At 43.4% G+C, this 12199-nt stretch overlaps 4 protein-coding genes across 4 annotated transcripts; 1 reads left to right on the forward strand and 3 right to left on the reverse strand.

The window, feature by feature from the left end:
- Positions 1 to 89: 89 nt before the first annotated feature.
- On the reverse strand, positions 90 to 1163 carry LOC131455400 (trace amine-associated receptor 13c-like). The gene is made up of 2 exons (XM_058623007.1): positions 991 to 1163; positions 90 to 900 (listed from the first exon to the last, which is right to left on the reverse strand). The coding sequence occupies exons 1-2, from the start codon at positions 1161 to 1163 to the stop codon at positions 90 to 92; spliced, it is 984 nt and encodes a 327-aa protein (XP_058478990.1).
- A 2875-nt stretch (positions 1164 to 4038) lies between these two features.
- Positions 4039 to 5118, reverse strand: LOC131455339 (trace amine-associated receptor 8a-like). The gene is made up of 2 exons (XM_058622907.1): positions 4946 to 5118; positions 4039 to 4849 (listed from the first exon to the last, which is right to left on the reverse strand). The coding sequence occupies exons 1-2, from the start codon at positions 5116 to 5118 to the stop codon at positions 4039 to 4041; spliced, it is 984 nt and encodes a 327-aa protein (XP_058478890.1).
- Positions 5119 to 8267: 3149 nt separating this feature from the next.
- Positions 8268 to 9341, reverse strand: LOC131455364 (trace amine-associated receptor 13c-like). The gene is made up of 2 exons (XM_058622945.1): positions 9169 to 9341; positions 8268 to 9078 (listed from the first exon to the last, which is right to left on the reverse strand). The coding sequence occupies exons 1-2, from the start codon at positions 9339 to 9341 to the stop codon at positions 8268 to 8270; spliced, it is 984 nt and encodes a 327-aa protein (XP_058478928.1).
- Positions 9342 to 10485: 1144 nt separating this feature from the next.
- On the forward strand, positions 10486 to 11651 carry LOC131474915 (trace amine-associated receptor 13c-like). Its single transcript, XM_058652638.1, has 2 exons — positions 10486 to 10663; positions 10844 to 11651. Exons 1-2 carry the CDS (start codon positions 10491 to 10493, stop codon positions 11649 to 11651), a joined length of 981 nt encoding a protein of 326 aa, XP_058508621.1. The 5' UTR covers positions 10486 to 10490.
- Positions 11652 to 12199: the final 548 nt, after the last annotated feature.

Genomic DNA, 12199 nt, shown 5'->3' on the forward strand with positions numbered 1-12199 from the left:
CTATGGGCACACTTCCAAACTCAGGGTCAAAGCATAGAAGAGATTCTAAAGTCCACCTAAGCAGACAGTACTCATCAGTTCTCTTCTCTTTACATTAATTTGAAATCAGATGAGCCAGGCTTCAGTATTTGAAATGTAAAAATTAGTTTGATAGATTTTCTAAACCATGGATAGAAAAAGGCATATATCAGGGGGTTTAAACAGGAGTTCAAGTAGACCAGAAGTAAAAGAAATGCATTACTGGATGCACTGAGCAGGGTATCCACACCTGTCACTGTACCGCAAAAAAACGGGCAGAGGCATAATAAAAACACAACAATAACAACACCGAGAGTCCGAGCCGCTTTCAATTCTGATTTCTTTACTTTGACCAAGCTCTGTTGAGGACCGGCTGCCGTGCGCACTCGCATGGCACGGACCTGAACGATGACCGCCACAAAGACTCTGAGATACAGGATGACGACGACAATGACAGGACCAATAAAGGACACAGTCATGTCTATGACTGAAGAGATGTTACTGATTAGAATGACACACTCTCCGATGCAGGAATTCAGGCTGCCTGGCTGTTTTAGGTTGTTCCTCAGCAGCACACAGTGACAGAGGGTCGAACCCCCCCAACAAGCACAAACACACATCTTAACTCTTTTTTCAGAGACTTTGGTTCGGTAATGCATTGGATCACAAATAGCCACATAGCGATCAACTGATATAAGAATCATGGTTCCTATCGAGGCAGAGGTGATGATGTACATCAGCACATAATACAGGAGACACATGAAGTCACCAAGGAACCAGCAGCCGTCTATCGCCGAAATTTGAATGAAAATAAGGAAGCCCACGAGAAAATCTGAGATAGCCAGAGAAAGGAGGAGGATATTGGTGGGGGTGTGGAGCTTCCTGCAGAAGCAAGAGAGTAACATACATATTATTATTTGTTGTATAATCCTTAACAGTTCTGAAATGAAAAAACAACAAATATTTAACAACCTGAAGTGAGAGATGGAGACAATGACGAGCAGGTTGAGAATCACAGTGAGCAGACCAATAAACGTTAGCATGATGTAAGTGATCATGGACACAGACGGAGGCAATGCCGTCTTCCTGCAGGAGGCGTTCAGGAGTTGTGGGAAACAGAGGTCCACTTCATCAAGGGTTTGCATCGTTACAGTGAGGCCAAGAAAAAACACTGCCCAGTCTTCTGCCTGAAGGAGTGGATTTTATCTCTTTCTCGGTGGACCTCCTATTTCCCTCAGCATGTTTGCGTGTCATTGCCTCTACTCAAAGTTGACACCATGTGTTTTTCAGTTTGGCCAGTAAAATGTCCCCGTCTGTGACGTCCACTGTCAATCACATCATAGTCGAAGTACACACGGGCATTTAATGACCATAGGGTCCAAGGTCCAATCTGAAATGTGTGAAAGGGCAGGTGGTGATCAGTTGACAGCTCCGCCCCTCTCTTTACCCGAGTATCCAAGACATATGGCCGCAGGTCTAACGACACAACCACAAAGTCTGTCATTGACTCACAACCAAGGGTATCCTGGTGTCAAGTGCAAATATGGACACCCTTATGCTTGAAAATGTTTTTTGTTATGGACAATCCGTGACAAGCACAGAAGTCCAGCAAGATAGCACCACTCTGGCTCGGATCGGGGGGGGGGGGGGGGGGGTTCCTCCCAATCACACCCCCCAGGTCTCACTGTCATTGCCCATGTGAGCATTGAAGTCCCCAGCAGAACAAAGGAATCCCCAACAGGAGAACTTTCTTGCACCACTTCCAGGGACTCCAAAAAGGGTGGGTACTCTGAACAGCTGTTCCATGCATAGGCACTAACAACAGTTAGTACCCATCCCCCCCAACCAAAGGCAGAGGGAGGCTTCACTCTCATCTACCCGAGTGAACCCCAATGTACAGGCCCTGAGCTGGGGGACATTGAGTATGCCCACACCCGCTCAGTGCCTCTCACCAGGGGCGACTCCAGAGTGGAAATGAGTCCAACCCCTCTCGAGGAGACTGGTTCCAGATCCCAAGCTGTGTGTCGAGGCAAGCCCGACTATATCTATTCAGAAATTCTCAACCTTCAGCACCAGCTCAGGCTCCTTACCTGCCAGAGTGGTGACATTCCATGTCCCTAAAGCCAGCTTCTGCAGCCGAGGGTTGGACCGCCAAGGTCCTCGCCTTCAACCACCATCAAACTAACACTGCATCCGACCTCCATGGCCCCTCTCACAGGTGGTGAGCCCATGGGAAGGGGGACCCATGTTGCCTTTTTGGACTGTGCCTGGCCAGGCCCCATGGGTGCAGGCCCGACCACCGGGTGCTCACCATCATGCCCCCCCCCGGTGACCCTCGTCTGGGCGAGGTGGAGTGCGGTCCATTTGTTTTCTTCTTCATAGAGGTCTTTGAACTGCTTTCTGTCCGGTCCCTCACCTTAGACCTGTTTGCCTTGGGTAACCCTACCAGGGGCATAAAGCCCCCAACAACTGAGCTCCTAGGATCATTGGGACACGCAAACCCCTCTAACACGATAAGGTGGCAGCTCCCGGAGGGGTGTGTTGATCATGTCCGATAAAAAGTACATAAATGTTACTACTTTGGATTCTGTTGTTAGTGTAAACACAAATATTTTACATATGCCAGTTGTTTGGAATATTTGTATAATTAACGTTTTAATTCTGTAAAAATGTTTTCATAACCAACTAAGAGTGGTATTGTAACTGAAATATTCCTAATTAAATCGGAATATAATCAAATCGAATCGTGGATTGAATCGAATTGAGATCTTGTTAATTGGAATCAAATCAATTCAGTAAATTGGTGGCAATACCCAGCCCTACTTCAGAGAACACTGCATTGACTGAATTACTGGTGGCCTAATCCTAACCTAAACCTAATTTTAAAACATGTCTTCATCTTAAAATGTAGTTTGTCCCCATAAGGAAGAAAAGTCCCCAGAACAAAGTGTAAAACTATTTAGTTCCCCAAAACTTGAGGAGTACCAGGTGCACACACACACACACACAGCTGTCTGACGCAGAGAGTCATTCAGGATTATCCACGCTTAATACTACAGATATCATCATGACATCATCAACAACACTTTGACTTTCATTGTTACTGCTCTGAATTTAATTCAAGATATTCATATCATCATTTTTATGTATTGCACTGTGCAGAATAAATAAAATCAAGTGAAAACGATACATTTTAAGCACATTTTGTATAAAATACCAATATTGTATATCACCTCTCGACCTACGTAAAACAGGATATGAATTTAGTGCCTTGCATGAAGGTATTTGTGAAAAAAACATGAGTTTAAACAGTGTGGGTCATAAATTCATGGATGAATGTGATTCTCAGTGCTTATTGTTTGAGAACAACTGTTGTTGCTCAGCAATCTGATTCTGATTCAGATAAAAGCCAAAACATAGATTTGCCACAAATCATAACAAAACTTTTTCACTGACAGCAACTTTAAATTTCAACATTTCCACAGAGAACCAACAAAAAGTTCTTAATATTAATTTGCATAAATACCAGTTTTACAAAATTCATCAACAAATCCTTAAAAATGCACATGAGATTATCAATGACCCGATCCTCACAGATTTTGCTGAGTCATATGTTGGAGAAACAAAAGCAGAACAAAAACAACTATTTAAATCACAGCTTGGTCACAGAGAGTCATTGTGGACATGTATGTAAGGTAATGTGCAATGATAAGTATAAATGAGACGGAGAAATTTAGGGGAAGAAAACACATGGGAATTGACTTGTGCAATATGTATAACATATTCTGGGCAAAATATGTGACATTATGCATTATAGGCAATTGAGGACATCAGGTTTTCAGTTTTCCCACGTGTGTTGTGCTTGCACATGGCTGGGATTTTGCATGCAGCACTATGTGCACACTTCCAAACTACACTACACTTTACTCACTGGGTTTCTCTATTGTTCTGTAAGATCCCTACTTTAAAAAAAACGAAAAACTAAAATACTAAAAAAAAAACTCATCAGCGCCGTTCTCTTTACATTAATTTGAAGTCAGAGGAGCCGGGCTTCAGTATTTGAAGTGTAAAAATGAGTTTGATAGATTTTCTAAACCAGGGGTAGAAAAAGGCATATATCAGTGGGTTTAAACTGGAGTTAAAGTAGAAAAGAAGTATGACAAATGCATCATTTGACACACTGAGAAGAGTGTCCGTGCCTGTCACCACAGTGCAATAAAATGGGCAGACGCATAATAAAAACACAACGATAACGACGCCAAGAGTCCGCGCCGCTTTCATTTCTGATTTCTTTACTTTGACCAAGCTCTGTTGAGGACCGGCTGCCGTGCGTGCTCGCATGGCACGGACCTGAGCGATGACCGCCACAAAGACCCTGAGATACAGGACGACAACAACAATGACAGGACCAATAAAGGACACAGTCATGTCTATGACTGTAGAGATGTTATTGATTAGAATGACACACTCTCCGATGCAGGAATTCAGGCTGCCTGGCTGTTTCAGGTTGTTCCTCAGCAGCACACAGTGACAGAGGGTCGCACACCCCCAACAAGCACAAACACACATCTTAACTCTTTTTTCCGAGACTTTGGTTCGGTAATGCATTGGATCACAAATAGCCACATAGCGATCGACTGATATGAGGACCATGTTTCCTATCGAGGCAGCAGTGACTATGTATTCCAGCAAGTAATACAAAAGACACATGAAGTCACCAAGGAACCAGCAGCCCTCCATCGCTGAGGTTTGAAAGAAAATAAGGAAGCCTATGAGGAAATCTGAGATTCCCAGAGAAAGCAGGAGGATATTGGTGGGTGTGTGGAGGTTCCTGCAGAAGCAAGAGAGTCACATACATATTATTTGTTGCATAATCTTTAACAGTCCTGAAATGAAGAGATATCAAATATTTATCAACCTTCACAACCTGAAGTGGGAAATGGAGACAATGACGAGCAGGTTGAGAATCACAGTGAGCAGGCCGATGAACGTCAGCATGATGTAACTGAGCATGGACACAGCTGGAGGCAATGCCGTCTTCCTGCAGGAGGCGTTGAGGAATTGTGGGAAACAGAGGTCCACTTCATCAAGGGTTTGCATCGTTACAGTGAGGCCAAGACAAGACTCTGGCCAGGCTCCTGCCTGAAGTGGTGGATTTTATCTCTTTTTCATTGGACCTCCTTTTTCTCTCAGTGTGTTTGTGTGTCATTGTCTCCACTCAACCATGACGTCATGGTTGAGTGTTCTGCATGTGTTCTGCAGTTTGGCCAGTAAAATGTCCCCGTCTGTGATGTCCACTGTCAATCCCATCATAGTCAAAGCACACATGGGCAATAAATGACTGTATGCACAGAAGAAGACAGGTGAGTTTAATTGGTATAGCACTGAATGACAACATACATTATGTCAAGACACTTTACATACTGTAGTGGGGCTTATAATTAGGGCTGTCAATCCCCACCTACTACCCTATTTCAGCTGAGATTTGTACAACTCCCCCCTTGACCCTCATCTGGAGGATAAAGTGGTAGAAGATGGATGGATGGATGGATGGATCTCACATTTTGAAATTCATTATTTTAGATTGATCACAATTAAAAGTTTTCTTTTCTTCTCATGAATAAATTAATAGAGAATAAAAGCATAGTCAGCCATGCAGGTTAAGTTTTTCAAATGGAAGTCTCTGTGCAACTGCCAGCATATTATGGGCACTATCGGTGCCTAGAGTGGTTAGTTTGCCACTTAAGGCCCGAGTATACTTCTGTGCAAATGCTGTGTGTGCCGAAGTGTGCATCACATAGTGCGGACCCTGGTATATTTGTGTGTCAGGTTTTTTCCTGTTTGGTGAGCGGGACTTAAAACTCCACTTACCCATGGGGCAGAAATTCAGTTTGTACATGCACTCTTTGCACGCAGTTCCATAATTTGCTGTTGCAGAAACTGTCACTTGGATAGTTCAACATTTCTCAACATGGGCTCACCGAGGAGCTCGTCAAACGTCTGGCGCCGCCCGTTATGGTGAATGAGAAGTGTTTTATACTTCTCTGCGCGCAAGTGAGCTGTGAGTGTCCTGCAAACACTGGTTTCCCTTCAGAGTAGGGATGGCTCCAAAAAATTTATTAAATGACTAAAATAGAGCTTCTATTTAATAATATGATATCAATTCATAAAACCCATGATCGATCTTTTAATACAAACCTTTTACAGCGGTGTGAAGGCTTTACTCTCATTAATTTCATGAGACTAACAACGAGGTTTGGCCAGGTAAAGAAGATGTTCGTGGAGCGGAAACATATTTTTAGACTTTACCAAGCAACAGCAAATACTATTTTGATTGGCAAACCACCACCCTGGTCTGCCAATCCAGAGGCACTGTCTCCAATGTCCATGCTATGTTGAAGAGACGTGTCAACCAAGACAGTCCTACAACATCCAGAGACTTAAGGAACTCCGGGCGGATCTTATCCACCTCTCGTTGCCCTGCCACCGAGGAGCACCACCTCAGCAACCTCAGCCCCAGACCCTGCTTCCTCATTGGAAGACATGTCAATGGGATTGAGGAAGTCTTTGGAATATTCCAGCCACGACCCACAACGTAAAAACCAGGAGGTGGTCAGTAGAGAGTTCCGCCCCTCTCTTCATCTGAGTGTCCAAGACATATGGCCGCAGGTCTGACGACATGACTACAAAGTTGATCATTGACTCACGACCAAGGGTATCCTGGTGCCAAGTGCACATAAGGGCACCCTTATGCTTGAACATGGTGTTTGTTATGGACAATCCATAACAAGCACAGAAGTCCAACAAAAAAGCACCATTCGGGTTCAAATTGGAGGGGCTGTTCCTCCCAATCACACCCCTCCAGCTCTCACTGTCATTGCCCACGTGAGCAACGAAGGAATAACCAGCAGGAGCACTATCTAGCATTCCCTCCAGGGACTCCAAAAAGGGTGGGTGCTCTGAACAACTGTTCTGCGCATATAGGCACAAACAACATTCAGGACCCTTTCTCCAACCCGAAGGCAGAAGGAGGCTACCCTCTCGTCTACCGGGGTGAACCCCAATGTACATGCCCCAAGTCAACCTACAGGAGCTTGCCGTTGTGCCCCTCCCCCAGGCCTGGCTCCAGAGGGGGACCCTGGCGACTCACGACCCATTAGTTTGCTTCTTCATAGAGGTCTTTGAACCGCTCTTTGTCCAGTCCCTCACCTCAGCCTAACTTTAAAACATGTCTCCACCTTAAAATGTAGTTTGTCCCAAAAAGAAAGTCCCCATAATGTGACAGCGTAAACGGATTTAAGTCCCCACAATTTAAGGAATACCAGGTACACACACACACAGCTGTCTGACGCAGAGACTCATTCAGGATACCATCATCATCACTACTTTGACTTTCATTGTGGCTGCTCTGAATTTATTTATATGATCATTTTTATGTATTGTACTGTGCAAATAAATAAAATCAAGTGAAAACTAGACATTTAAAGCACATTTCTTATAAAATACCAACATCGTATATCACCTCTCAACCTACATAAAACAGGATATTGATTTAGGGCCATATCACTAAGCTTATGAAGGTATTTGTGAAATAAACATGAGTTACAGTTAGGGTCATAAATTAATGGATGAATGTGTTTCAGTTTTTATTCTTTGAGAACAACTGTTGTGTCTCAGTGATGGAAGGTGCAACATAGCTTTGGCACACATCATAACAAACCTATTTCACTGACAGCAACTTTAATTTCAACATTTCCACAGAGAACCAACAAAAAGGTACTAATATTCATTTGCATAAACACCAGCTTTGCAAAATTCATCAAGAACAAATCTTTAAAAATGCACATGAGATTATCAATGACCCTTGGAAAAACAAAAGCAGACCAAAAACAACTATTTAAATCACAGCTCGGTCAAAGAATCATGGTGCATGCACAGTGTTAAAAAAGCTTGCGCAATATTTATAACATATTCTGGACACAATATACATTTATTATGCATTATGGGCAATAAAGGACATCAGGTTTTCAGTTTTCCCACATGTGTTGTGCTTGCACATGGCTGGGATGTTGCATGCAGCACTATGTGCACACTTCCAAACTCAGGGTCAAAGCATAGAAGTTCTAAAGTCCACCTTAGCAGACAGTTTATGGATAATTTATGTCTAGACTTTACTCTGATCACTGAGTTTCTCTATTGCTCTGTAGGATCCCTACATAATTAAAATCTACTTATCAGCTCCTTTCTCTTTACATTAATTTGAAGTCAGAGGAGCCGGGCTTCAATATTTGAAGTGTAAAAATGAGTTTGATAGATTTACGAAACCAGGGGTAGAAAAAGGCATATATCAGTGGGTTTAAACAGGAGTTAAAGTAGATCAGAAGTATAATAAATGCATCACTGGATGCACTGAGCAGAGTGTCCTTGCCTGTCACCGTACCGCTAAAAAACGGGCAGACGCATAATAAAAACACAACAATAACAACGCCGAGAGTCCGCGCTGCTTTCATTTCCGATTTCTTTACTTTGACCGAGCTCTGTTGAGGACCAGCTGCCGTGCGCACTCGCATGGCACGGACCTGAATGATGACTGCCACAAAGACTCTGAGATATAGGATGACAACGACAATGACAGGACCAATAAAGGACACAGTCATGTCTATGACTGCAGAGATGTTATTAATCAGAATGACACACTCTCCGATGCAGGAATTCAGGCTGCCTGGGTGTTTCAGGTTGTGCCTCAGCAGCACACAGTGACAGAGGGTCGCACACCCCCAACAAGCACAAACACACATCTTAACTCTTTTTTCAGAGACTTTGGTTCGGTAATGCATTGGGTCACAAATAGCCACATAGCGGTCGACTGATATGAGGACCATGGTTCCTATTGAGGAAGCAGTGATGACATATTGCAGCACGTAATACAGGATACACATGAAGTCACCGAGGAACCAGCAGCCATCTATCGCCGATGTTTGTAAGAAAATAAGGAAGCCCACAAGTAAATCTGAGATACCCAGAGAAAGGAGGAGGATATTGGTGGGTGTGTGGAGGTTCCTGCAGAAGCATGAGAGTAACATACATATTATTATTTGTCGTATAATCCTTAAGAGTCCTGAAATGAAGAGACAGCAAATATTTAACAACCTGAAGTGGGAGATGGAGACAATGACGAGCAGGTTGAGAATCACGGTGAGCAGACCGATGAACGTTAGCATGATGTAAGTGATCATGGACACAGCCGGAGGCAATGCTGTCTTCCTGCAGGAAGCGTTGAGGAGTTGTGGGAAACAGAGGTCCGCTTCATCGAGGCTTTGCATCGTTACAGTGAGGCCAAGACAAGACACTGCCCAGACTCCTGCCTGCAGTGGTGGATTTTATCTCTTTCTCATTGGACCTCCTTTTTCCCAGTGTGTTTGTGTGTATCCACTCAACCATGACATCATGTGTTTTTCAGTTTGGCCTGTAAAATGTCCCCGCCTGTGATGTCCACTGTCAATCACATCATAGTCAAAGCACACATGGCGAATAAATGGCTATATAAGGCTTATAATTAGGGCTGAAAAAAAATTTACCAGTTATTCTCACATTTTACTGGCGATCTGTCCAGGATGTGACCCTGCCTATTGCCCTATGTTAGCCGAGATTGACACAGCTCCCCCTGCGACACTCATGTGGAGGATAAAGTGGTAGAAGATGGATGGATGGATCTCACATTTTGAAATTCATTAATCTAGATTACTCACAATTAAAAGTTTGGTTTCTCTTCTAATGACTAAATTAAGAGAGAATGAAAGCATTGTCAGTCACACAGGGTAGGTGTTCAAATGGAAGTCTCCGGGCAGCTGCCAGTCATGGTGTCCGTCGGTTCGAGGGTCGCCAGGTCGCGTCTCAGATTACTATCCTTGGTGACTACCACTTCTGTTGTTGAAATGATTTTTTTCTGCTTGGTGAGCAGTTCTTAACGGGCCTGGAAATTACAAGGTACCTTCCACTCGTTGCCAATGTGGAGGACTTCCTCTGCGCAGGTCTCAGCAATTAGTCGCGCATCTGTCCAAGGATCACAACTTCCAGTCATTGTCAATAAAATGTGCCGTGACATCCAGGTAACTTTATGCTTTGTGCACACTTCCAAACTCAGGGTCAAAGCAATAACAGAGATACTGAAGTCCACCTCGGCAGACAGTGAAATGTTAATTTCAAACAATTAAAGGTTTTGAACTGACAGATACAACTACATACAGTATATCTCCTCTTATAAAAAGCTTATAATGCATTTGTTTTATAATTAGGTGAAGAAAAAAATGAAACCAAATAGGTTTCATTATTGGATAGAAGTTCATGATTAAATGATTTAGTAGGAGGGACTTCACTTCGGTGATGCAAGAGCAATGTGTTGAAACACTATAATAGTCAGGTTTTGGTCAGAAAGCTGCTGCGGCTCTGCAGCATCTCCTCCCGCTCTGGTGATGGCAGCCGTAGAGGAAAGTGAACTCTGCTTTCCACACTTGCTCAACGCCTCCTGTATCAAGCCACGGCAGTCTCACTTTGACAACCCGATGGTCCCAATTCTGCTGTACTCCCTCATGCTGCTCACCATGGCGCTTAACCTGTTGGTCATCATCTCCATCTCCCACTTCAAGTAATGGAATTACTCTGTTTGTAAGAAACTAATTTTTGTCATTGATATGAAGTGTTGTTTAGATTAAATGAGACCCTATTGATGGAAAATATAAATATATTGATAGATGTTTACCTTTCATAATAGAAATAACACATGCAAACACAGTAACTGCAATGTTTTGTTTTTCGTCTGTCACAGGCAGCTCCACACTCCTACCAACCTCCTCATCCTCTCCCTGGCTTTCTCAGATTTCTTCGTGGGCATCATCGCATGCTCTCACATTCAAATGTCAAACAACTGCTGGGTTTTCAGCGACATCATCTGCCTCCTGGACAGCTGGCTCAGCCTCACCATTACCTCTTGCTCCATCGGCAACATCGTGCTCATATCGGTCGACCGCTATGTGGCCATTTGTGACCCACTGCATTACACAAACAAAATCACAGTGAGGGGAGTGCAAATCTGCACGTCGCTCTGCTGGCTCCTTTCTTTCCTCTACAACAGCTTGATCATGTGGGATAACTTCAGTCTTCCAAACGGGTTCATTCCCTGCATTGGCAGCTGTGTCCTTTTCCTCAATTCCATCATAGGATTAATTGACTTTGTTGTGTCCTTCTCTGGTCCTGTCACGGTCATCATTGTTCTGTACATGAGAGTATTTGTGGTGGCTGTGTCTCATGCTCGTGCCATGCGTTCCCACGTCATGCAGCGACGCACAGAGATGGTGCTCGTCAAGAAGTCGGAGCTGAAAGCAGCCAAGACTCTCGGTGTTGTTGTGGTCGTGTTTCTTTTGTGTCTGTTCCCGTCTTACGGCTTTAATTTTTCACAGCAGGGTGGCGCAGCTAATATTTCAAAGGTGTCCTTTGAGATCTGGCTGTTCTTTTTTAACTCTTGTGTGAACCCGCTGATTTATGCCTTTTACTACCCCTGGTTTATGAAATCTGTCAAGATCATCGTTACATTTAAGGTCTTTAAGCCTGACTCGTGTGAGGCCAGACTCTTGTAGATAGACGACACCTTATGTAGGTTTGCACAGATGTGAGGGCATTTACATTAACCACGTCTATTAATATGAATATCGCTTATATATCTGTCTTGTTGGGGATAATAATAATAATAATAACAATATATGTTTTGTGTTTTTCTGTGTTTCCGTTCATCATTCTCCTTGTATGGCGTCCTTTTACACACATGGAATTATACGTTGTTTCAAAGGAAATGAATAAACATTTATATCTGCTTTTAGAAAAGTGTGTAAAGCATTCTTTACAGTCCTGTTGAATACCAGATGAGCCGAATAAAATGTCAACAACAAAAACAAAACAACAAGGATCCCTGTAGGATATGAGAGTGCTACAAGCTCAGCTCACCGAACCATCAAACTGACGGCAACAACACATTTTCAGTGTTTTAATAGCTGCAAATAAATGTAAAAAAACAAGTGCCTATAACCCTATGTCAGCTGAGACTGGAACAGCGCCCCCTACGACCCTCATATGGAGGATAAAGTGGTAGAATATGGATGGATGAGTAGCTGATTTACATTTTTCTAGC

Source organism: Solea solea, chromosome 2 (assembly GCF_958295425.1).
Source record: "Solea solea chromosome 2, fSolSol10.1, whole genome shotgun sequence".
Lineage (NCBI taxonomy): Eukaryota > Metazoa > Chordata > Actinopteri > Pleuronectiformes > Soleidae > Solea > Solea solea.

What these genes read in the sequence shown, in the direction of transcription:
- LOC131455339 (XM_058622907.1), bottom strand. Translation starts at nt 5,118, where the DNA reads ATGCAAACCCTTGATGAAGTGGACCTCTGTTTCCCACAATTCCTCAAC. An exon ending in GTCTCCATTTCCCACTTCAG is followed by an intron (nt 4,850 to 4,945) that starts GTTGTGAAGGTT and finishes TTGCTTCTGCAG; the next exon opens with GAACCTCCACACACCCACCA.
- LOC131455400 (XM_058623007.1), bottom strand. Translation starts at nt 1,163, where the DNA reads ATGCAAACCCTTGATGAAGTGGACCTCTGTTTCCCACAACTCCTGAAC. An exon ending in GTCTCCATCTCTCACTTCAG is followed by an intron (nt 901 to 990) that starts GTTGTTAAATAT and finishes TTGCTTCTGCAG; the next exon opens with GAAGCTCCACACCCCCACCA.
- LOC131455364 (XM_058622945.1), bottom strand. Translation starts at nt 9,341, where the DNA reads ATGCAAAGCCTCGATGAAGCGGACCTCTGTTTCCCACAACTCCTCAAC. An exon ending in GTCTCCATCTCCCACTTCAG is followed by an intron (nt 9,079 to 9,168) that starts GTTGTTAAATAT and finishes ATGCTTCTGCAG; the next exon opens with GAACCTCCACACACCCACCA.
- LOC131474915 (XM_058652638.1), top strand. Translation starts at nt 10,491, where the DNA reads ATGGCAGCCGTAGAGGAAAGTGAACTCTGCTTTCCACACTTGCTCAAC. An exon ending in ATCTCCATCTCCCACTTCAA is followed by an intron (nt 10,664 to 10,843) that starts GTAATGGAATTA and finishes CGTCTGTCACAG; the next exon opens with GCAGCTCCACACTCCTACCA.